Source organism: Sylvia atricapilla, chromosome 9, assembly GCF_009819655.1.
Source record: "Sylvia atricapilla isolate bSylAtr1 chromosome 9, bSylAtr1.pri, whole genome shotgun sequence".
NCBI lineage: Eukaryota > Metazoa > Chordata > Aves > Passeriformes > Sylviidae > Sylvia > Sylvia atricapilla.
This window is the reverse complement of record NC_089148.1, coordinates 1,779,205-1,804,454: the sequence shown is the minus strand read 5'-3', so window position 1 is coordinate 1,804,454 and position 25,250 is coordinate 1,779,205. Positions and strand designations below refer to the sequence as shown.

The 25,250-nt window shown below is 42.4% G+C and overlaps 1 protein-coding gene and 1 long non-coding RNA gene across 4 annotated transcripts in view; both read left to right on the top strand.

The window, feature by feature from the left end:
* The first annotated feature begins 1,820 nt into the window (after nucleotides 1-1,820).
* LOC136364626 (uncharacterized) lies at nucleotides 1,821-2,635 on the top strand. Its single transcript, XR_010744189.1, has 2 exons — nucleotides 1,821-1,983; nucleotides 2,118-2,635. It is a non-coding gene; the product is annotated as an uncharacterized lncRNA (long non-coding RNA).
* Nucleotides 2,636-10,551: 7,916 nt separating this feature from the next.
* Nucleotides 10,552-25,250, top strand: part of VAV3 (vav guanine nucleotide exchange factor 3) — a 155,120-nt gene continuing 140,421 nt past the window's right edge. For all 3 annotated transcript variants that reach the window (XM_066324575.1, XM_066324574.1, XM_066324573.1), the window contains exon 1: nucleotides 10,552-10,821. In XM_066324575.1, coding sequence (XP_066180672.1) covers nucleotides 10,618-10,821 — 204 coding nt within the window. In that variant the 5' untranslated portion in view covers nucleotides 10,552-10,617. The remainder of the gene's footprint in view (nucleotides 10,822-25,250) is intronic.

Here is a 25,250-nt window from a genome sequence, read left to right as displayed (position 1 = left end):
GGCTCAACTCAATGTCAAGGCTTCGGCTGCCTTCAGTGGAGTCAGGATTTCTCTAATAAAAGGAGGCTGTACTGCTAAATCAAACTGCCTTGATTACTGTCACTGGAAGCTCTGCTTAATTAGACACAGCAGAATTTGTCTTGTGGAAAAGGTTCAGGAGAGAGAGAGATAACAACAGATATCAGTCTTGGAAAAAAATCTGATTGTGAGAGGTGCCTTGAGCTCATACCTTATTAAATGGAGACCATTCAGTCACACAGTAACAACAGCTACAGCGGGGAAAGAGCTTTTCATTAATTATTCAACAGAAGGAAGAGCTATATTTTGCCTCAAAGTGACACTTTTTACCATCTGCTTAAAACATAACTGTCTCCTAACAACTATTATCCACATGGGCTTTTTCTCCTTTTTTAGGGTAATCATCATGTTGAACTTCCAGATCGTTTAAGGTATCTGAGGTCCAAGTATGAGCATGCTGTTACAAGTAGCTGATAGTTAAAATTGCTATTCATTTTCATATGCTTGGCTGGCAGCTCATCAGTCTATTTGTTTTTCTCAGTTGTAATTGTGATCCCACAGTGGCCTTGATCTTGCTAACTCTTATATCTGAGCTTAACTGCAGTCCTGTAATCCCAACAGGCTCATTTTGAAAGGACATAGTGACTCAAATTCATGCCTAGGATAACTATTGAAATTAGCTTTTTTTCACCAGGGATAAATTTATCCCAGGATCTACAAGTGCTGTGGACACATACAGAGGGTTGTTAGCAGTGAACATGAAATGAGCAACCAGACTCTAACTGGTTGCTTTGAATATGTCACTTACACCCTCACTCCTAGGGAAAAAACCCAAACCAAACCCCTCTAAAAGACTACGTGTGCTGCCTGGGCTCTTTGAAGGGAAACTGAGATCTGTGCTGAACTCCATGAGCAAAGCATCCTGAAAATGGAAAGGAAATTCGGACATTTGCTTTCACGGGTACCTGAATTCCAAACAAATATAAACAAATGCCTCTTATATGCCAACAAATATTTAAAAAGTAGTTAATGGTAAATTGAGGAGAAATTTGTGGCTCTTGTATGGTGCCACAGTGCCACAGGACCCCCTCTCCAGAAGGGGGGAAAGCCCACGCCAAACATTTCCAGTGTTGTTCTTATCTAGAGGGGAAACTCGCTTAGATCTGTACAACCTTATGTTTGCCACACTCTCCTTTTGGAGAAAATGGTGGTAGATGGATCATGCTATTGGAAATGTTTGTTTAATTTTTAATTGAAGAGGAAAAGGACAATGTAGGCATATCATTGTGCATGTACTTTTGTATCAATTTTGTATTCTTTAAAAATCGATTTTGCATTTTTTCCTGTTCCAGCAGTGGATTTGTGAGTACTTTCTCATCCTTGCAGACTGGGCTGGAATTCTGAGCTACGTTTGGGACCTCATTATCAGACATTGCCATGCAAGGCAGCGCTTACTTAGCCAGCCAAGCGGCAGCTGAATTGCACCTTATCAGCTGAGCTCAAACACAGCATTTCACCACCCGGGTGCCTGGAACGTGCTCCTTTTCAGATGCCTTTTCAGATTCATGGCAGACTCTTTGCATATGCACCACCTGCAGACAAGAGCTCCCCAGGGACTGCTGTCCATAGTTCTGCTGTCTCCAGCGGCAGGGAATGAATGTCAGAGCTGGCAGAGATAAAGGCATCGATTATCCCTGGAGTACCGATCATTCTCCATTATTCTGGATCACCACAAAGCCTTGTATTATTGCATTTATAACACATAGAGTGTCTGAGGAAAAAAACCAAACCCCTCTATTTCCATGTGAGGATGATGTTGACAAACTAGGCAGGGCAGATAAATTTGTAGAAAACCTGCCAATCACAAAACACTCCAAGAACAGCCTTCAGAGGAGTTTAACCTATTTTGTATTCACTTGGACACCCAACAGGGACCTCCATAAGCCCACGTGGATTCTGGTGGGGGTGGGTTGGTTTAGGATAACTGCGTGCCAGAGCAGTTCAGCTCAGGCTGAGACACCTGGGAGCCATTAGTTCCCCCGGAGACTAAAGACTGGCTTTTGGGAATGGCCCATGATTTGCCTTGCATCAATCCTCAGGTGTTCTGCATACCTCCGGGGCTTCTGAGTGGGGCTGGGGCTTTCTGCCTGCTCAGCGTTGTTCCTGCTCCATCCCAGGACAGCATCTCTGCTCACAGACCTCTGCCTGTCCTTGTCCGCTCTTCTTCTGTCCCTTGGTACCTCCCTGCGAACAAGAGAAATAAGAGCCAACGAATTAAACTCTGTATTTTTCTCCTGCATTCATTTGTACATGCTATCTGTAAACCCAGTGAAGGAGACAATATAAACCAGCAATTTGGGAACCGAACTGGTAGGAACAACTCTCCCTTGGAACAAGGGAAAATTTTTTTTTTTTGTGATTGTAGCATCAGATTCTGCTCCAGTTCATGCTGAGAGGATTTGCTGGGGTTGAAATTGCGCTGGTCATACTTGTGTCTTTCTATTACTGCGAGGTTTTACTCCTTTAAAAAGCCTACTTTACATCAGTTTATCTGTTTTGGATCTGAAGCCTTTTGATGTCATGTAAGCATTTATTGCCATTAAAATTGTGCCCGGGATAGCGACATTTTCAGGCTGTTTTGTAAAGTGCCTTTTTATCCAGGATGGGGGAAGTGCTGCAGTGTGGTACAGGTGGTGTAATTCCAGCTTTGTTTTCCTTGGTTGAACCTTGTGTGCAAGTTGCAGTGATTTAAGAAGGTCTGGCTGCAGGGAAACATGGAAGAATAAAAATAGGAGGCAAGTTAAGTGACGTTTGGACACTGAATTTTCTCTTAGTTTTGCCTATTAGCTCACTCCTTTAGCAGACACTTCTGCTATGCCTGGGGGTGGTTAGACCTTTGGTTTAGTGGACTGAAGTCCATGTTACCTTCATAAGCTCTTTAAGGCAGGTTGTGTTTGTGTTCACTGTGTCTTTAATACAACCTGCATCCTAACAGAGAGTCTGGCTTCTTTACTGTTGCATTCCAGAAGTACGTATTCACTTTTTCAGTGAGCTGTTTTCTGGCAATCCCTCACTTTCTTGAGGATGAGATGGTGGCTCACAGAACACAAAACAAGTTTATAGATAGGCCAGAGTTAACTGTAGGAATTTTGCAGGCAGTAATGGACCTGCCCTCCTATTCTAGTCCTGGTACAGCTTTTTAAGAAAAATGGAGAGAGGGTGAAATAGTTTTACAACTTGGGTTTGCCGCATGTACCACTGACCTCATATAAACCTAAGCTACAAATGCACCTTGATAGCAGGGCAACTTCTGTCTTCTCCACAGCAGTTTTACGATCATTTAAGTTATAACATACCTGAAAATGAACCCCTGAGAAATTTCTCAGTGTGGCTCTTGGTCGTCATTCAGATATTGTAGAGTCCACTTTCCACGGCTGCACAAGGAGAGGCAGTTATGAAGGACATCCTTGCCATGTGTGCTGCTTGGTGCTTTCATGGCATGGGGAAGTCTGAAGTGCCTTAAATTGGCACACATCTACCACAATTTCTAATATAGCAAGAGCACAGCAATTAATTTCTAACATTAGTCTATATAGTCGATCTGTAGATATAGATTTCAATATTTTTGTTTCTAAATCATTATTTCACTCCGATGGTTTTATCTCAAGAGCAATATTTCTCAACCAGGACTGGGGAATTCTGATATCAACAAGATGATGTCTTAAGATAGAGGGTAATTTTTGCCTGTCAGTGTCTTGCTTGGCTGTGGTTGATTTAGGACACTACTGGTCGTATTAACAAGGTCTCTAATTTGGATACACAGCTTTATAACCCAGGTTACTCACAGCTATAGATATCATGGACTTCAACTGAAGTGGGGATTCTAGTAAAATTCAAAACTTAGAATGAGATGGGTTTGGGGTTTTTTTTTCCAGAATAAGTGTTCTTGGCACCCAGGGGAGTGGGGTCTCACATGTCTAAAACTGAACCTGCAGAAATGGAAGTATACAACATTCAGGGGACATCTGAGAATTCTGGTCCCAAGCTTGTGATGGCTTTTTTTCTGTAGGTGAAGGTTCCATGGCCACTATTACTTTGGTTTAGCATGGTTGTCTGCAAATTCAATCCCAATGGCCTGAATAAAGAGCCCCTTATCTCTTCAATCTCTGCTGTTTTGCAGTCTAGTGTTGGCCCAGCCTCATTAGACAAACAATAACCAGGTACACTCATTTATAAAAAGCTAAAAAAAAAGTAGGGAGCAGAATGTTCTGAAATATTCATGCTCTTTATTTCTGAGGGGAGACAAGTATGGGTAACTTTAGAGATGATGCTTCCCTGCCTACTGAGTGTTTAGAAATATTTTGCCTGCTGAGTTCTCTAAAAATAAATATGAATGTTCCGTTGTTAAAAATTATTAACGTTTTTGACTCTAAGCATGAAAAGAAACTTTTATTTACTGAACTTAGATTAGTATGTAAATACAGATTTAACATTGTAAATGGAAATCAGGAACAGTGTCTCAGATTCTGTGTGACTGCCCTATTTATTCTAGCAGTTAACACAGCATGAGACTAGAGGCTGCTAGTAAATTGTGCCTTTAGGATATGAAAAATTCAACTCCCTAATAGCAGTAATTTTAAAATAAATATTCTATTAGTAATAGAGTTAGAAACATTACTTCAGATATTCTTTCACTGTTTGAGTAGGTATTTCATGAATGAGACTTTTCAGTGTTTCCAAACTCTTGGTAGATAGAGACTTTTTATTTTAATGTCAAGTTTTTTCTTCGGTATCTATATATTCAGAGCTCATCCAGTGCAATGCTTCCTGTGTGTGTCACTTTCAGCAATTGATCTCTTTTTTTCATGTAGGAAAACCTTTCTGGATTCTTGGTTTTGGGTACTGAATAGACTATAAAAAAACATAAAAGCCCCCCCTTTTTCCTTGCTTTAGGGCTTACTTGTGCCAGTTTCTAGCTTTTCATTTCTTGGTCTTATGAACTTGAACACCCTGACTTGTGATAAAAATACCACTTGTCAGCTGAGACCACAAAATTATTTTTGTCAGCATCTCTTTTCCTTCTGTCTTGAGCGAACAGGGAAGTTTTTCTGTCCTGTGATCTGATTTGGGTTTGCCTTGAAATCATCATCAGACTGTCGAAAACAACCTGTGGAAGATGAGAAATGGAGATAAACTGGGAGAAAGGGGTAAAAAAACAGAAGCAGGGTTACTATTTTATTTACTATATCAACTTGCTTGGATTCTTATGAAGTCTTTTTGATATTTTGGTTAAAATACATAAAGTAGTATAGGACAATTTGCTTTCTTTTTCCTGCCCATAAATGTTTTCCTTATCATAAATGCTATGGCTTCCCACTGGCAGGAGGTGAGTGGCTGCCTGAGTCTGGCTTCCCTATTTTTCAGCATAAACAGGTGGCACATCAACAGCTTTCTCCATTTGTGTGAATGGTTTTTAGAAAGCTGAAACTTGGTCTTCTGGAAATCAAATATCCTATTTTAGGAATTCAGCACAGGATTCTGGACAGTAAAATGGGACAAATTTCTGTTAACTTCAATAAAAACGAGGTTTTTGTCAGGAGAGGTGAGCTAACGCCTTCAACTCTGAAGGTGATTATTTGGTAGTTGTTAGAGATAGGCAGGCTCTTTGACTGCTTTAATGTCTTATTTCACTTTGACTAATCTGGGTGGATCTTCCCTTGCACCATCACTGATTTCTTAGGTGTATTTTATGCATTCAGTCAATTTTTTGCTGAAAACAATATCTTGGTGTTTGTTTGGTGTGTTAGCATTTAGAAATCCTTTCAGTTTATAAATACCTATACATCGATACATCAAATTATTTCTCTGCATCTTCCAGGTTTTTAATGAAAACTAAATTCAGTGCTGAGCTCCATACATCCCCCTCCTTTATTGTTTACTTAATGTAATTTTTGTTTTGTTTTCAATGCTTCATTTAGATTTCAGGTCAATTGTCTCTAACTTCTTCCACGCTTGCTTGAAACAGTTATTTAAAATAAAACATAATGCTTTGCTGAAATTCAGGTTGTATTGTAGTATAAGACAATAACACAAATGGTTAATAAGAACCAAATAGTGCCGCTTTTTCACTTTCTGCAAAGTTCCCGAAGTAATTCTGAAACAGGAGCCTGTACCCATAGGATACAGCCAGATGCATCTGGAAAACCTTGATCCATGCTGATACTCATGTGCAGCAGCCAGAAATTACTGAAGAATTCTGGTCAGCCTCATTTACTTGTACTGCAAGATAAGCAGGCTCCTTATGAAATCCTGGACTACAGCCACCTGCCTGCTGTTCCCATCCAGCCAGAAGCAAAGAGGCTCAAGGGAGGCTTCTGGCCAGGAGCAGTGGTAGTTCAATGTGCATCCAAATGTGAGAAAGATACAAATGGCCAAGACGTGAGACTACATGTTCTCATTTGCAGATGACATGAAATTCAGTGATTTTACTGGTATAATTGAGTGGGTCTAACTGGGATGGGAACACGGCTGGCTCAGCCAAGGCTTTAGTGGGCCTTTGGTACCCCAAAGGAGGGCACTTCTTTGCTTGTGCTTGCACCTCTTTCTGCCTGTAGCATTTAAAAATGCACTCAAGAGCAGTCATCAAAAGGCAGGAAAACTTTAAGCACCAGAACTGAGGAATCCATTGATAAAGCGAGTAAGAAGGAAGTGAAGAGCTGCTCTTTGGGAAGAGATCTACCCTTTTGTTATCCTTGTTTGGTACCTTGCACACAGCGGGTTTGTGCTTGGAGCTCATGGGCACTATTTTGTCTGCAAGTGTAACTGAACAAGAGGGAATGCGTGTACATTTATTAATTTATTACTTTTTCTATTTCATTTATTAATTTTCCCCAAGCTGAGAAACACAAATAGTTTAAATGCAGCAGCCGTGGTGACACCAGGAAGTAATTATTTCAGGAAGCTTGCAAATGTGCCCCCTATTAAACAAATGCAGGTAGGTTGGGTTGGTTTTTTTAAGTAAAGCAACAAGAAAAGAGTTGGAAAGGTGCTGCCTTCATAGGATGCAGTACAGGATACAAGTAAAGAAAAAAAATTATGATTATGTCCCCAGTAAGGAGTCAGTTGTCTCCTGGAAGGAGAGACTATGCTAAACCTTGGGGTTTAGTGAACCTCTCGGGGAACAATTCTCCATCAGGCTTGCTGTTCTTTTAAGATAGATTTCTTTTATAGAAAGTCTAAAGAAAACACTGCATCAGCAAATGGCATATTGATGCATTAAAAAAAGTATGATGTACATTGAACACTGTGAAAATCTAAGCTGAGATCTGTCTGCCAGATTGGTCCTGGTGAAACTGCAGAAGATGGACTGAGGTGACTGTAAACCAGCCCCTCTTTCAATCCACAGACATCTGTGGAGTATGGGGAGAAGAACAGGATGGAAATAGGACCAACTTCCAGTATGTCTTCAGCAACTGGTTAGTTGGTTAGTTTAAAGGGCTTCATATTTGAGGTATAGATTTTTCTTTTTTCTCTTTTTAAATCTATTAATAAAAAAAAAAAAAAAAGCCCATGTAAAAAATAGATTTTGAACAAATTTTAGGATTGAAAGAGAAGTTGTACCCCTTCCAATAAATGACAAAGGACAATGTAGGAGGCTGAAAAAGGTTGTTAAGGGTACTCTGAGAGGAGGAAAGTGAATGTGCAATATTTCTGCCTTCTGCTGTAGCAAGACTGTGCTGACCATGAATTTTGGCTTTGAATCCATTTGCCTTCTCTCAAGCATGTAACTCTTTTAGAGAACTATTTTCTGGAATTTGTATGGCTATATGGCTTCTTCTCCATCTGGAGGAAGGTCACTCAGTTGATTACATGAGATACAGCAGAAAAACCAGTGTGTTTGCAATGAAATTTGGTTCTAATATTGCATTATAACATCCTATGACTTTGAAACGATTTAAAACTGCAGTGTGTGTTTTTCAGATATTTAGAACTTCAACCATCACCTTTAAAGCATACGTATTGCTTGGATGTAAATTTTGGATTAAGGAGTGTTGGATTGCTCCTAATAACCACGTAAAAAAAGATTAGATCGATTTGAGCAACCAGCCTGAAGTGTTTTTATTGCTGTTTATGAATCAGAACAGTGCTCATTTTTCTGTATCTCTGCAAAGGCATCGCAAGTGTTTGTGTTGCTTTCAGGGTGCTCTACCACCAATCCTGGCTGGAGGCAGCTGAAGTGTGGATGTGGATAATGAAGATGATTTCCTGTTTCTTTTATCTATTTTGCTTTTCCGCTTTCTGCGTTTGCTTCGGTGTTATGCTTGTTGTCAGCCTGAGAGTGGATAGCTTGTGGGCACAACTGAATTCTTACTCACTTATCAGTTCATACATGTCACACATAAAAATATATTTCTATGAGAAAGTGTTTATTGTGTTCTTGATGAAACCGCATTGTGTTCATTTTGATGGGTGATGATATCCAAACGATCACAGTACAAACTGTTAGTTTCTGTCCCTTTTGATTTAAATTAGGAATGAAATTCTCTCTAATTCTGCCTGGTTGCAAGCAGTCTGATACTTTGATAGCATGTTTGTGCTGCAACCTGCCCTCTCCTCCAGCTGCTCAGGCATAAAACAACCAAATGTTGGTCTGAGGAGGCACAGGTACCTGTTCCTGGTGATCCAGTGTTTGGGCTGAGGTTGTTAAATGGCAAATTCACATTTCCTGAGGAATGGGAGCTGCATGGTTGTGATTGCCCGGGTGGCCATGGAGCAGGAGGGACCTGCTGGGAAGGGAGACACTACTGAGACAACTCAACGTGATGTCACACTCTCCCATGTAAGACTACTTTAAAGATTTAAAGCTCAGCTGCACTGTCACCAGTCCTTTGGAACGAGGATCTCTTTTGCTTAATGCAAAACTGCTTGCTTCTAACTGGAGTTTGCATTCTGTTAAAATGCCTTGGACATGTCAGGGAGGCTTTGTGAGCTCCTCCTGCACTGGTCAGACCTGGGAGCCCCTTTGGTTTGCCAGCCCAGGTAAGGCATGCTGAGGGCTGAAAACTAAGCCAGTGTTTGCAACTCTGTACATCTCTGAGTGGACACAAATGCCCTTCCCACATGATCTTAAGCAGCACTTGTGCCTTCCGACGAGGTAACTCATACCTGTGCCATGTAACAGGTAACTCATACCTGTCCCATGCCATCGCTGGGCTGTGGCACAGGTGTCACAGGATATGGAGCTGGATCCTACACTTTGGGCCATGGTTGTCTTTGTCTTTTTGGGGGCATGCAATGCAAAATGGTGAGTGTCCTGTGGCATGTTCTGCTCAGGAAAATGCCTGGAATAGCAGGCATACTGCCTGTTTAAAGAAAGAGGGGAAAAAAAAAAAAAAAAGTCAGCATATTGACCTTACTGAAACATGCAAATCACTTGCTTGGTCACAATTTCTGAAATGAATGATGGCTGTATTAATTCTTTCAGAAATTATCAAAAAGGATTTGTGAGATTATTCTGAGCTCAGACAGCAATAAGTGTCAGGGTTTTAACCGAGGAGGTGTGTAAACTTCCACAGTTGTGGAGGTTGTGGACTGCCTTGTGGACTACCTTGAATAACCATGTTAGTGTTTTGCTCTTGGAAGACTTTCTCATCCTGGACTGTGTTGTCTTTTAAATTTTTTTAAATTATTTTTTTAAAGAAAAAAAAGGAGAAAGCATGTTTTAAAAGAGAAAAAATGGTTTTGTGTCCTTTGAAGTGATTTTTTTTGAGAAATTAAGCTTCCAGCACTGCTTCAAAAATCAAAAAGAAATAATAGCTTTTGAGTTTTAGAGGATATTGTGAACTCTGGTGTTTGTGTTGTCCGGTTTTGGAATTTGTCACACTTGGTAACATAAAATCCCTAGTGTTTTTAAAAATTTTAAGTTGTCTGAATGCTTGCTGGAAGTTATAACATATTTCTAAACATTATTTAAAGCGCAAATAAAATTGAAGCCGTTGCAGAGTACTTCAGGGGAGAACAGACGGGAAAACAATGCTACGCCACGATGTGTTCTCCATCGTTTCTAGAAGCCGCCGAGAGCGTTCCGCTTGAACCTCATCCGAGCGCTCCGCTGTGGGCTCAGAGACAGGACAAAGGCGTGACAATAAGCGGGAACAAGCGCTGCCATCTCCACCTGCCCGTCAGAGCCGCGCCGTGTGCCGCCGGTGCCGCCACCGGCCGGGGACAGGAGAGGATCCATCGCCGCTGCCGGGCCCGGGGTGACGGCGGCGGGCGCTCGGGGCCGGGCTCGGGGCCGGGCTCTGGGCTCGGGGCTGCGGCACACGGCCGGGCTCTGGGCTCGGGGCTCGGGGCTCCGGGCTCTGGGCTCGGGGCCGGGCAGGTGCGGGCTCCGGCACAGGGCCGGGCTCCGGGCGGGCTCTGGGCGGGCCGGGGGCGGTGGAGCCGCCTCCCGGGCCGGGCTCTGGGCCGGGCTCTGGGCGGGTTCTGGGCTCTGGGCGGGTTCTGGGCGGGTTCTGGGTGGGCCGGGCCGGCGGCAGCGGCGGCGGGAGGGCGCAGCACGGGCGGCCGCGGCCGCAGCATCGCGGCGCGGTGTCGGGGATGGAGCCCTGGAAGCAATGCGGACAGTGGCTGATCAGCTGCAAGGTGCTGCCGCCCAACCACCGGGTGACCTGGGACACGGCCCAGGTCTTCGACCTGGCGCAGACGCTGCGCGACGGCGTGCTGCTCTGCCAGCTGCTCAACAACCTCCGCAGCCACTCCATCAACCTCAAGGAGATCAACCTGCGCCCTCAGATGTCCCAGGTGAGACCTCTCCCCCCGCCCGTGTCCGCGACTTTCGCTCCGCGCGGTCTCCGCGGGCATTGCCCCGGGACTCGGCGCGGAGCGGGACCCGCGGGAGCGGGCTGCGCCCCGAGCCATCGCGCTGCAGCCCGGAGCCTCCGCGCCTGCACAGCGGTGGGGGCGAGTCCGGCCCGGGGCAGCCCTCGGGGCCGGGCACCGTCCCTGCGCGGTGCCGCCGTCCGCGCCGGGCTCTCCGCGTCCCGGGCCGGGCTCTCCGCGTCCCGGGCCGGGCTCTCCGCGTCCCGGGCCGGGCTCTCCGCGTCCCGGGCCGGGCTCTCCGCGTCCCGGGCCGGGCTCTCCGCGTCCCTGGCCGGGTGCTGGCACCGGGCGCAGCTGCAGCGCCGGCGGCTCCCGAACCCTCCGTGAGGACCGCGACCGGAGGGGTTCGGGCCGCAGTCCCCGGGCCCGTCTCGGGGTGGCCGCGCTAAGGAGAAGTTCCTGCAGTCGTCCCAGGGGCAGCAGAAAACATCTGTGCGCGTTACTGTTCAGTGTGAGCGGGTTACAAACCCAACGAGCTCCTGCTGCTGGTTTTTGTGGCCGCGGCTTGGGGAGGGAGGTTGCGCCCGGGGAGCTGAGCCCGGAGCGGCGGAGGCACGGCGGGTGAAGGAGCCCCGGCAGTCAGCTGCTCTTCCCTCCTTTCTGTGACTTCGGAGTTGAGTGGAGAAGACCGATTAGTCATGAGAAATCGTGATCTTGATAGCTGGTTGCCCGTGTAGTAATTTTTTTAAAAAAATTTTGGCCGTTTTATATTTGGCTTTTAAAGTTGATATTAGGAATCATTATTTAATGCCTAAGTGTAATTCCTAATTTACCCCTGCTTTAAATGCGGTTTTTAGTTTGGACTGATGTCTTGTAACTGTGACTTATTCAGTTGGTTTCAGATGTCGAGGTAAGATTATATTAATAATTCCGGACCAGACTATATGTACTTGGCTTCCTGTCACTGCTCCGTGCACACCTAGGCTCCGGCAGAGATGGTGGGAGCCAAGCAGATGTTGTTTGGAAGGAAACTGACTTCTGAGCCTGTCACGTGTTTTAAAACATTGAGAAACAAATACACTGTAACATTTCAGTGTTGTGATTATCTTTCTGATTTATAGTAATACAAATTGCCATTCACGTTTAGGATGCTGGCAAAAAGGAGTAGAGTGAATTACACTACTTTGTCCGTGTCTCTCTCGACGTTTGTTTGCAAACAGCGTTATTTTATTTCTTGCTAATTCTTTCATTTAGTAGCTATTTAGTCTTACTACCAAGGTGGTGTTTTCTGGAAGCTCAGAGTGCAGAAAGCAAAACGTAGTTCAGCTAGTCAGAGTCACAGCTCTGAGAGTCTTGCACTAGATGTGAATGGTATAAAGGCTTTCTCCGTGTGCTTGAGAGCTCAGGTGCCTGCTTGAATGGCATATGCAGGGCAATACTTCATCTCAGTGATGGAGCACGAAGGGTGGGCTTCTGAGTGGTAGAAATCCAGTTCAGTTTCTTCTGTGCACCATTACAACTTGTGACTTTCAGCACTTGCTAAACCAGAGTCCTGGTTTATATTTGGTTTTTGTTTTAATGAGCTAGAAATGTGTGGTTGTGATACTAACAGTATTTTGAGATGGCGAACTCATTGCATCAACTTGAATTGTAAATTAATGCTGATTATCTGGACCACTATTAATTTTATTTTTGATTAATGAAAACCATGGTGGTTTCCTTATGTCTACTAAATCTAAGTTATCAATGCTTTGTTGTCTTCTTTGTTAGGGCAGTTTTGGGAATCAAGATTAATATTTATTTCTCGAAGTATGTTTGAGCTATGGATTATAACTGTAGATCTTGGATTATTTACAACAGTTGTCTGTCTGCTGTGTGCCTGAGATCCCTGCACTCCACAGTGCTGTAGACTGCTCTCTCCAGTGTTGCATTTCTCTGCCCTACACTGATTTTACCCTTTAAACAAAGGGAACTGTTGGTGGATCAAAATCTACGATGGGTAACTCTACATAGTGTTGAATTTACTGGGAATGTTACATTTGTGTTCTGCGAGTTCAAGATTCGATGATGTTAGTGAGGTTCTGTGGGGCTTTTGAGAAGCAGACATCCTTCCTGCTGGAAATAAGCACTTGTGTCAATTAAAAAAAAAAAAATTGTTGAAATTCTGCCAGTTGCTTGTAATTTGTGGCTGAGACTGTAAAGAGCTTGTAGTAATATCTTCTGGAGAAGTCTCAGTGGCTTGGAGATTATTCAATAGTTAGTGAGATCTGCTTGGAGTTGTGCCCTGAACTGTGAGTTTTGTCAGAATAGTGTTTGTCAGTAGACTGGTACTGCATCATAGTAGATTTGCAAGATAAAGTTGCTGTATCATAGGATCTTGGGGTCTTGTAGAAACACTAGCTAGCTCACCTTTCCTTGTGGGATAGTGAGTTACAGGCACTGGAGGCAGAGCAGGGTGGCATTAGGATGGAAATTGTCTTGGCCACTGAATGCAGTCTGTCAGAAACTGCTGCTGTGCCTGTGCTCCTTAGCTGAGTTGTTTGGACTTCATATGGCCCTTGTCCCTCATCTTGTAGAACTGAGCTGCAGCTCCTGTACTCCCTGATTTGATGTTTCCTTCCACTAAGTCTTAGAATGCGCCAGGGCACTGTTACTGCACGGTTTTTAATCAATAACAGAGACTGAGAAGGGGGGATGAAGGCTTCATGAATGGGCCTCATTGAGGGCAGACTGATTTTGGCCTTGTCTCTTACTGCAGTTGATGTTTGTCAGGCCTTTGTCTATGAACAAGATTTCATGTCTTGGGGGCTGCTTACAAGTGCAGCAGCTCCAAAGAACAGGACGGTGAGAGGTGGTGCCTCAGGCAGACCTGGGAGTAGGCGTCAGTTGTCTGACATAAGTATCAAGTCTTTTCAATTTTGTTACACATTTATTTTTTCAGAATAAATGTGGGAGATCACACATCAGTGATGCTGGTCAGCTTTGCCTGGTAGTCCTTGGTAACTCTGTATAAGGCACATCAAAGATGCAGAGGGGCTGTGACTGATGCTGGGGTGCCAGATGCTGTTTGTTGGTGGAGCCTGATTCAAACAGGAGCACTGTTCCTTTGCCAGGGCAGGAGTAGAAACTGAGAACTGATGATGCTCAGCATTGCAACACAAAGGTGCTTGATCAAATGGCACGGGGTGTGTTTTATGGGCTGGCTAGCACGGGGAGCCACATGCCTTTGTCCCATCACCAGCCATGCGCCTTGTGCCATAGCTGTTCTTGTGGGTGGGCTGTTTCATGTGTTTGAGATCTGTGGATTCTGCCCCTTTACTTATTTGGAGGTAATGCCTGTGCAAGAGAAATGTCCCAGTGGCTTTAGGCTGTAAAACATTGGGGTTTGAAACTTTTGGATGCTGTCTGTTTTCATCTGCGTTACTGTATGCTTATGAAAATATGTATATTTGGTTAGTGGAAGTTGTCCTTTGAAGAACAGAAGCTGATTCAGTCAGTTACACTTTCCAGAAAGTGAGCCTCAGATGTTAAAAGTATAAACCTTGCATATATAAAAGCTAAGCAGCACTGAGCCTTTCTCCTTTGTATTGCCAGCTCAGTGCTGCCAGGCTCCTGTCTGAGGAGCTGGTGTGTCTTGGTGTGAGGTCCCCTGTGAAAAATTACACATGGCCTTTGTATGAGGTTGGAAATTCAGGTTCAGGGACATGTGTGTCCAGGTGGTTTTTTTTTTTTTTTTTTTTTTTTTTTTTTTTTTTTTTTCTCTCACTTTGAACAGAACAGGAAAATGTTGGTTCTATTAAGAGCTCTTGTGTCAAGGCTCAAACTCACTTTGCTGTTTGAACTCCCACGAGCTAACAACTTGAGCTACTTCAACCTGTGTGTGTGCCTTTAGAAAAGGAAACAGAAGAGATGGATCAAGTAATACCTTTTGGCCTCTAACTATAGGGGAGCCTGCCTGATTCAGTTAGTGTTGTGGTCTTTTGCAGGCACCAAACACTTAAACGCTGTAGCTGTTGGGAATGGAGCCAGAAGAGGGAATGTGCTAAATGAATAAGGGAGGTGTGACTGGTGTGCTGCAGTGTTCCCCTGAAGTGGAGCATCAGTCCCTGGTGATAGTGAGACACAGGATGGAGCACTGAAGCTCTGTGTCTTCAGAGCTGTTCACTGTAGTCATTCACTTGCCTCAGATGCTGCCTCTTGCCTAATGTTGGCTGGTGAAAGTAATGAAAATAGAAGTTGTCCGCAATAGAAAGTACTAATCCTAACTTTTAATCATCATCAGGCAAGAACTTAAGTAATTTATCACCAGAAATGTAAAACCTAAACCAATGGATTATGATGGATTTGCAGAAGATGTCATCTGTTTAATGCTTATCTTTTATCTTTAATACTTTGCAGGCTAGTTTTGAAATGGTTTCTGCAAGGCATTTGGTTAACTTGTGAGAGATTGCTAAACAGGAAAACAGCACTTAATGCAATACTAGCATGGGAGTTTACCTAAAGGGGATGTTGACATAGATTAAATACTAAAAATAACTATTTCCTATTATTCTAATAAAAATAAACAAAATATCCCTCACTTAGTATTAGAAGTTCAACTACTGTCTAATTTTAGGGAGTTACTTTTTTTGGTGTGACCATGTTGTCCGAAGGAAGTTGGTTATCTCTGTCATCCATGTCACATTTTGGTGTGGTGACAGAGCTTTTGTGCAGGAGTTTATTTTTCTTGGTTCCAGTGGTATCAGGTAGTCTCAGGATGTGGGTTTGCTGAGTGAGACAAACCTCCCTGTTTCCTCTGCTCCTGCCTTTGGCTTGGAGCTTCCCCATTCCCCCCAGCTGACCACCCTGATCTCCTGCCCTGAGTGTGCAGCCCCTCTGTAAGCTCCCTGCAGGTGAGTATGCTGTGCTATCTTGTTAGGTTAGCTGCTAGGAAATACCATTTAGATTGATACAATTAGATGCATTTAGATTGATACAGTTTTTCTGAAACTGTAAAACTTCCTGATCTTGAACGAGAGTTTAGGAACTGGTTCAGTTTTTGTGAGTGTAGAAACAAGAGATGCATTTAACCACCCCCTATTCTTGAATTCTTTGAATCTTTCTGTGTATTCATATACATTTGAAAGAATTCAGTTATTTTAAAAAAATCAACTTTTCAAATGTTTCCAATCTCTCTGCTTACCTGCTGGTACTTTGGTCCACTTAACATCTTTACCATGTTTAACTTTATTTCCATGATTCATTTAAATAAAAACTATATTGGCCGTGAAATATAATATCCAGAAAAGATATATTTATCCATGGGAGTGCTATGTGTACGTATGCATTTTTTTTATGTGTTGGATGTGATGAAATATTTTGAACAAATATTTGTTCAAAGCAAAACCTTAATATGACCTCTGTTTTGTTCTAAGAAAAAAGACTGATGAAAAAGCAGTGACCTGATTTTTCTAGGTAATTCTTCCTACCTTAAGATAATGAAGAAAATAGCTCTTGAAAACTGATGTAATTGATTCACATTGATTCTTTTTTTTTTTTTTTGTTGGGGGAAAGGGAAAACTGTAGTTGTACTTTATGGTAAAGCTTATTTTACATGTTGTGTTTACTGTACAGTTATTAAATGCAGCATATGCATCTTGCCAAGAGGCATCTCAAATGTTCCCTTCTGCACAAAATTTTGGTGTGCTGGCAGCTATGTAATGCATTAATAGAAAAAATATTCGTGCTGGTTTCTCACAGAGGCTGTAGTGTCTGCCTGCAGTGGATGATATAAATTAATGTCTGTGTATGGCACACTGCTGTGTCATGTGGGAAAAGCTAAGGTTTTTTCTGAGCCTTGTCTGGCCAAAGTGGGAGAACTGTGATAGTGGCAAGTTGAAGGACTGCTTATGAAAAGGAACAAATCAAAAGAATTAAAGAAGAGAGATATGTATAGTAAGAGGATATAAACAAGGGAAACACTATTAACTGGAGAGAATGGGCATGAGTTAGGAAGCTGGTTTGCCAAGGGTATCAGCAAGCAGGATTCTTAAGCATTTTGATATTTATTGCAAGATTAAGTACAGAAAATCAATCTTGTGCTGTGTTATTCTTTAATGATAATGGCTAGCGGCTTTATCCTTGGTGGCATATCAGTCTCTGCTGTAACGTGCTGCCTTAGACGTGTGAGGTCCAGGAGGTTATTTGCCAGGCTGCAGCAGTGCACATCAGGCTGGGTTAGCAAAAAACAGCACCGCAGTTTGTGCACTGGGGAGATGGAGGGGCTTGGGTTTCTCACATGCATCTCTTTCCGCTCTCCTTTGAAGGTCAAAAGAGTTGATGAAGTCATAGCTGTAAAGAAGGAAATACAGAAAAGGCTGAGAGGGAGGCAAGGCAGCTGCCAGGGGTGAGAGGCAGACCTGCAAGGGAGTGTGATGGTGCAGGGGCCTGGCAGAGCTGAGCCTGGCTTTCCCTGGAGTGTGTTTTGGGGAGCAGGGTTAGCTGGGAGCAGCAGCAGCTCTCGGGCTGGTGAGAGGCACGGGCACAAAGAGCTTCCAGAGCACAGTTTGATATTGGTGAAATAGAGGAGACCCTTCTGCTGTGGTAGTGTTGGCTCCCTGAGCAGCAGCTGACCCAGAGAGGAATAGGAGGGGTGTGTGTGGCTGCAGAGCTGGGGTGTGCTCCCCTCTGTGTGCTGCCACATGCCAGGGGAGAGGGCAGCAACAACCCAGAGCCAGTGTGTCACTGCATGCAGGGGCGTCCTGCCTCATGCCCTGCTTGTGTGGCTCTCTGAGTACACAGGAATAGGTATTGTTTTATTAGATCACCGATGGTTTTATCTTTTTGAAGTTTTGCTTTATATAGAGGTGTCAGTTTTTGAGTTTGTTCCCCCAATGCTAACATTGTACCTCTACTTCTTTAAAGAGCAAACTGAAAAAATCCCCCATCGAAAACCTTTGATTTTTTTCCTTCTCCTTTCTGTTGCTGTGAAACAACATTGCAGTACTTCCATCTCATTCCATAATACTTCCTAGCAATGTTCAGCACTGCCTTACATTGTATTATTTCAGTATTTCAGAAATTCAATTTCACAGAGAAGTATGAATTGATGTGCAGCTTATCAAATAGCTGTTCATTTCTTCCCCTTCACCTTTTAGTGTACTTGGCATCATCTGGAGCTACCTTTTCTTCGCTCTTATTTTGCTTTGACAAATCATATTTAAGACTTGAGGCATTGTGAAATACCAGCTGTTTGCTAAGACTTATCATGTGTAAAATGCAATCTGAACTGACATCTCTATGGTAAGGCTTTGAATTTTTATATTTTAGAGAAAGATGTTCTCTCAAAGCTCAGTGAATGCTATTGGCTTCAGTTCACCACATTGTCAAGTGAGAATATATCTTTTGGGAAAATATCGGTCAATAACCCTTTCTGTCATCCTATACTAAATGTCAATAGTGAATGTCTTGGTAACATGAAACACTGAAGGACTATTAGTAGGATATTTGTTTCTTTGTATATTCATAACATGAAACATTAGACACAAATTGCATACTATAGAGGTATTGTAGCAATTTGTATAAAAGCCACTTACGTAGTGTTTAAAATGCTCTTGCAGACCTACAGGTATGATTCAGCTCTCTTATGTTACCATCCAAAATATTTTTGGCCTTTGCTTTCATTCAGAATTTTATTTTTGTAATAAGTTAATAGGTATTCAGTTAATCAGTCAGTACTTATTTTTTTGCTCATGCTATCCTTGAAACTTATTTTAAATCATATAGAGATTATAAGTACCACCTTGCAGGAACAAACAAAACAAACCAACAAAAGACATTGCTATAATCAGATATATTCTGAAAAAAAAAATCTGAAAAAACCCCAACCAAAAACACCCAACAATGCAAGACATTTTAAAAACATATTTTTAACTGGTAAAGCTTAGCAGAACAAGGTGATTTAAATTTCCAAAATCCTTGGATATGCCTTTTAATCCATGGTACCATCAAATTTACCTGTTTGTTTCTGAGTTGAAAAATGGTATGTGCTGTATAATCTATACTTAGGGTATTTTGTATCGTTACTTGTTCCTTCATTCACACTGTTTCTGCATGGGAAGAAGCCTGAGAGTCAACTAAAATAGAATGATCAGTGTTTGGCCCTTAAAAATGTTAATTGTCCAAGCAGTCTGACTTCACCATTGTGAAGGAAATTTGGTGCATTAAGAAATGAACACGGTATTTTGCTTGCACACACTCGAAACTAAGATACTGTAATAATTACAGCCTCATCATAGCTTGTATAATTCCTTGTGCTCTGCTTGCCTGTTAGCAGCCAAGATTTAAATTGTGCTTATGTGTTCCAGTGACTGATTTTGGATTCCCATCAACCAGTGCCTCATGGTGCAGTGATGCCTTATATCAGCTGATGAAAGGCCATGAGGGCCGTGGTATTTTTCCCTCTGAATTGCTCAGGATCTGTGAGTAAGGATGTCTGAGTCCTGCACAAAGAAGGCTGAAGGCAGATGGAGGACCACACTTCTTTGCACTAATGTCCCCTCAGATTTTAGGCCTCTCTTGATGGAGGTGTGGTGATGACATAGTGCTACCATGGGAATCGTAACTCGAAGTCAACACTCATTAATCCCACTTATCTCTGTAGGATTTAAATCAAGATTTGAACTTCTTTTTCCTGGGAAAAAAAGTGGACTGTAAGAAACACCAGAGAGAGTGTTCAAACTATTGCTATTGCCTGCAGCATCTATCACTCTTTAAATAGAAAGAGTGAGACTCCCTGAAGTGCCCTTGCAGGCTGTTGCCTTTGGGCTTATGGTCAGTTGATGTGTGGTTGGTTGAAAAGGGATTTCTGCCAAGCTTTAAAAACCTAACTTATATTGAGGCAGCTATTTTGAAAATAGCTTCAGAGCTTTGAAAATAGCTCTTCATGTTACTTTGTGGCTGAAGTTTTTCATTTCACGGTAGTACCAGTTTTGCTAGATGGTGCAAAGTTGTGTGAGGAAATATTTAGGTTTCACTTTGCTTTAATGGTTTACCCTCTATGTATGTGCACAAGGCAATGCAGGGTGTCAGCTCGGATCACATTCTCTTCTGAATTGGGAAGTTCTTATTTTTTAAACATGGTTGAAAATTCCTGCTGATCTTTGATTTCCCACTTTCCTTTTTCTCTCTCCCTTTTTAATTTTTTTTTAAATTTTGTGTATGGATCTCTCTCAGCTTTTTGGATGCTTGATGTGAAATAATGTTTGGGCCATACCCCAGAGGGCTTCTTTGAGATGTGTGCGTGTCCTCTTAGCCGTGTTTGATTTGACTAAATTCTTAGAGCATTTTTAATAGTGCAGAACACGTTAAAATCTTAAGTAGTCTTTAACAGGTGTGTAATGTCCTGAGGTTTTATGGGAGTCCTAAGCAGGGTTACCTTGATCCATTTTGTTTTGGATTCTGCCTGTCCTGATCTTTTTCTCCATCACAAAGAGGGCAGGCAGTGCACATTTACACACCATCGTGCCTTGATGTTAATCACTACAGGTAGTCGTGAGAAAGTTATTCGGGGTCTGTGTTCATTCAGTTTGCATTTGTGGTTGGCAGCACTGGATATGGTGATGCATCTTCTCTGTGGAGTGTGCTGGGGCCGCTGGTTTCACGGTGAGTGTGCCGAACAGATGGCACTCTGTGTAAAGCTGAGGTTTCTCTCCCCAGTTGTTCTCAGTGATGCCTTCAAGCGATGTTGCTGGTTAGAAGGGCTGTGCCTCAGGAGGTGCTGGTACCTACTGGTACTGTGCTGGTGCGGGTTTTCTGGAGCTCTGTGGAAGTGACTCCTGTAATCCTGTTGGAATGCCTCTGTGGTTGGATCATAGCCCTGTAGTTTCCCTTTCTGTTGAAGACCCTGGTGGAATGATCAGCTGAGGTTTGGGGCCTGGGACATTTATGTGTCAGTGCAGAGGGTGGATGTAGGGACAGCTGAGCTGTGCTGCTGCAGGGTGGGCTGAACTTCTTGAGAGGCTCCTGAGGAGCACACTGGAACACATTTCAAATTTGTGTGTCTTCTCAGCTATAATTGCTCAGATTCATAGACCCCATGGGGAATCTGCTTAATTTAAACTATCTGCTTTCTCTTTTCTGAGAATGTAGGTTTTTGTAGCTTGGAAGCCCCATAGTGCATCATGTTATTTCAAGAGCACAAGCTCTAGCAATATTAATGTAGTGTGACTTATTCTCTAGTGTTAAAAATACCTGCTATGAAGTAAAAAGAAATTTTGTAAGTTTTCAAAAAGAAATTATGAATTACTTGGCACGACCAATGGGAGAAACATAGGAAAACAGCAACTAATTAAAGTCCTGAAACAAGAAGGGGAATGTTTTATGTCACACTGTCTCTTAGCACACCTCAGTAGAAATAGGCCTGAGGAGTGGCAGAGAATAAAGTCTTAGATGCTCCTTTTTGGGGCACAGTTGCTGTCTTGGTGGGGTTTGTCTGTATAGGTTTTCTAAAGGTAGCTGTTACACTAATTAAGGACTTGTTCTTTCTCAGGCAGAACCTTTGTCTATTCCCATGCAATGGAGTGGCTTTTTAAAAGTGTTTGTCCAAATTTATAGCCCAAAATGTAGGACCACAAATATATTTTGCTAAATGTTTAGGTTTGGAAATAACCCCTAAGTGATGTATCTTTTAATTCAAGAAACAAGTGATTTCATCTAATGTTGTATCTGATTTGAAATTTTGCAGTGAAGCAGTTCTGCAGGAAAATTAGCCCTGAAAATGCCATTCTTGGGAGACGTTCTTAAATCTAATTGGGAAAGAAATGTGGTAGTAGTCAGCTTTTCCTGTTTTGTGCTGAAGTGTATTAGAGTTTGACCTCAAAATCCAGTGTTTCAATAAAGTCATGTTAAAGTTTAATGAATTTAAAATGCTCTTCATCTTGATTTGAAAGAACAGCAGAATTTGAAATGCTAGGGTTTCTGTAGAATATTTCATTTTCCTGAGAGGTCTGCTAGTGACAACCTTTTCCAGTCCTCCCTGTTTCTCGTATTTTTCTACTTTGACTCAGGTGACTTGATCTCACCTCTCAGAAACCCAGACTGCTCTGTGATTGAGAAGTACTGCTGTCATGGGTCTGGGTTTTTTAAAGTTGTTACTATTTTCCCCACCTTTCCTTCTTCTCTTTAATTCTCATTTGTTTTGACTCATCTGTTCTGCAGCTTGTGCTCTGTCCTCTCAAACTGGTCCGTGCTACTTTCACCTTCTACATTTGCCTTCCCCTCCCACTCGTATTTTTCTTTTCCTGCCAGTGCATCTGTTTCCTCTTTCACTTCTTTCCTGATGCTCTTTCTTCCATATTCAACTGTTTCCCCTTTCCCCTGCCCTGTTGTCTTCACTGTTCCTGTTGGCTTCATCCCTCTGCAGCCTGTCTGAAATGTGTTTCCTACATGGGTAAGAGCACATCTCCTCCGGAAGCTGCAGGGATGAGTGTGTTGGCCATGAAGGCTCTGCTGGAAGTGATGCTTTTAGGATCAGTGAAAATGGGGTTCGAGGGACCACACAGTGCCTGCCCAGCAATCTCATGTTGGGCCATTTTAAACTGCTTTTCAGTGACTGTTTTGCTTTGACCCATTGTTTTAACTATTTCTGCTGCCTTCCTCCTGCAGTCAGAGCTTTGCAACATATGTGAGGGAGTCTCCAGAATATTTTTGCTGCTTTGCTCCAGATGACTGGGCAGATCACTCTGGTGGACTGATGTGGATAAAAGCTAGTGCTGGCAGCCTGTAGGGTGAATCAGACTGGAAAACTTTCAAAGGCAGCAGCACTTGTTTCCTGCCCTTGACACCAACCTCTGGAGGTTTGTGCCACCATGCCGGTGCTTAAGCAATATTATTTTGTGGTTGTGTCCTCAGGGAACAGGTGGAGATGGGAATGGTAGTTATTTTTAAGCACTTCTCAGATTGATTTTTAAGGTTGCTTGCAGGACAGAAATTGCCAGTGCTGCTAGCCAGCATGTTCATCCTGCATCTCCTTTGAGCTGGACATCAGTCTCTGGTTTCCATGTCTTTCCAGTGAATTCCACTCACTCTTCAGAGGCTGATAGACATGATAATTATATTTCTGCTTCCCAGACTCACTATTTACACTGAGTGAAACAACCACTACACTGAGTGTATTGTGAGATGCAAGTTAGTACACAATGATGTCTCTGAGGGCTTAACTTAATAGTGAATAGTTTGTTTCTTCAGGTTTCTGCAGTTTTGCTTGTGTGCTCTCTGTGGATGGACACAGTCTTCATAGGCCTGGTGTAATTCAAGGAAGTTGCAGGCAGAGAAGTGGGTGATGCCCAGCTGGTTATTCCAAGGAAGTGGATGTGCTGTCAATGAAAGCTCAGGAAGGTCAAAGCATCAGTGACCAGTAACTGTTCTGTAAATGTTCACCTTTTGTCTTGGTTTGTTCAAGTTATTTTTCTGCTTGAGGCTGAAGCAGTTCAGTGTTACTATTTCTGAGTTGTTTTTAAAAGATTCTTGTGGGACTAAATGAATTTTTTTTTCATGCAGTTTCTTGTTTTATTGGAGAACATACATTTGAAGAGTAATTTTTGTCATACTCGTCCCTTTTTGCTGGCTGATGTTATGGTTTCATATAATTTGAAGGACTAGAGCAGCTTTAAACTATTTGTTTCATGATGAGATACTGATGAGAACTTAATCCAGGTCAATGATTTTTGTACTTTACTATTGGATTTTAATCCAGGTCAGTGATTTTTTTTTTTTTTTTACTTGGATACTGGATCTTTCATAACTTGTGAATAATTTGCCTCAGATACCCTTTCAGAACTGAAATATACTGCTGTGAGGAAGTGACTTTTGCTTAGTTTTCTATCATGCTTTCCTCAGCAAAGTTCTCATTGTAAAGTCTAGCCTGCTCTTTTATGCCTCCTTTAACTTTCTTTACTGTATATAATTGTGAGAATGATTTTAACTAGGGAAATCCCTTTTAAAATCTGTTCTACTCTCATTTAGTCATATTCTTTTCCAACCATTATTGGTTTTCTGTATTTTCTTACCAATTACTAATGTCCTAAGTAGAAAATAAACTAAGGATCTTGAGAGGCTATAGGTTTCACTGGGGAGGCATATGATGAGCAAATAATTTGTGTGTGGTGGTCTTTTTCTCTCCTTCAACTGGGTTTGAAATGAGTATGACTTTTTTTTAAATAAAAACTTAAAAGTTTTCATAACAGTAGTCACTGACAAAAATAAGTGATTTCCGTATTATTGTGTTAGGAGGTCCTTGGATTTCCTCTGCATGTTCTTCAGTGTCCTGTATTGCATCCAAGAAATTACCACATTTAGCAGACAGTAACTTGACTCATTTTGACAGATAAGGAAATGGGACAATTTACTTTCTGCTAGTTCTCTGCAGCTGTCAAAAAAAATTCCTCAGAAATACCCTTGAGTGGCAAGGCATACTTGTATTGAAATGGCAATGACACTGGTAATGGCATTTGAGCCAACTTATTGGTGGCCCTGCCATCCTTCAAGAGTCACTTTCCCTGTGAATTACAGAGAGCAGACTTGTACAAACTTCGGGGTGTGTTTATTGGTGGTAGGGTGTACACCTGACAGGCTTCAGCAGATACATGGGTACCTTTGTCTCCTCCAGAGAGAGAGCGAGCTCCTCTCTGCCCTGAGGAGACTCCTGAAACAAGTGGGGAGACCTGAGCAGAGAGGCTGTGGGAGAGTTTGCCAAGAATTGGTGTGGAGGTGTTTGTGTCCTGACGGGGGCCATGGGCTCTGGCCGGTGGCAGATGTGGACAGATTTTGGTGGAGCCGTGAGTCACGTTCAGAGGATCAGTTTGGTCACTGGTGTGTGGCACAGCTGTTTTCAGCCAGGGAACAATGAGTCACAAACTTGTGAGTTTCCAGTCCTTGCTAAAGAAAATACCCATGTAGCTGCTGTTGTGGTTTCATTTAGAAATAAGTGAGCGGCGCAAGAATTAAATAATTAGGTTTGACTAGGTCAAGTACTTACTGTATACTGATTTCTGCCTTTTTTTTTTTTTTAAGAACACATATTGAGAAGTGGTATGTTATTGTCACAAATGGAAAAAAGGCTTGTTTCTGAAAAAAGTGTACAGGATCTGAATACAACAATTTTCTGAATCGTATATTTAGAAAATTAGTTGCAAGGGTCTATTCTAATTGTTTTGCCTAATTACTCTCCTGTCCTTGTTTCACATAACCTCACTTATTCTGATCTATTAAAAGGCTGTTGCTGAATAATTTTTCTGTCTAGTTGTTCACTAAGTTATCATCTTGAAACAAATAAAACAAGTTTGTTTTCTGTTACATGGACTCCATGCTGCTATTCTGCTTATTTGACTTAAAGACAAGAATCAGCCTGGCAGTATTGTCATGCTCATTTTCCT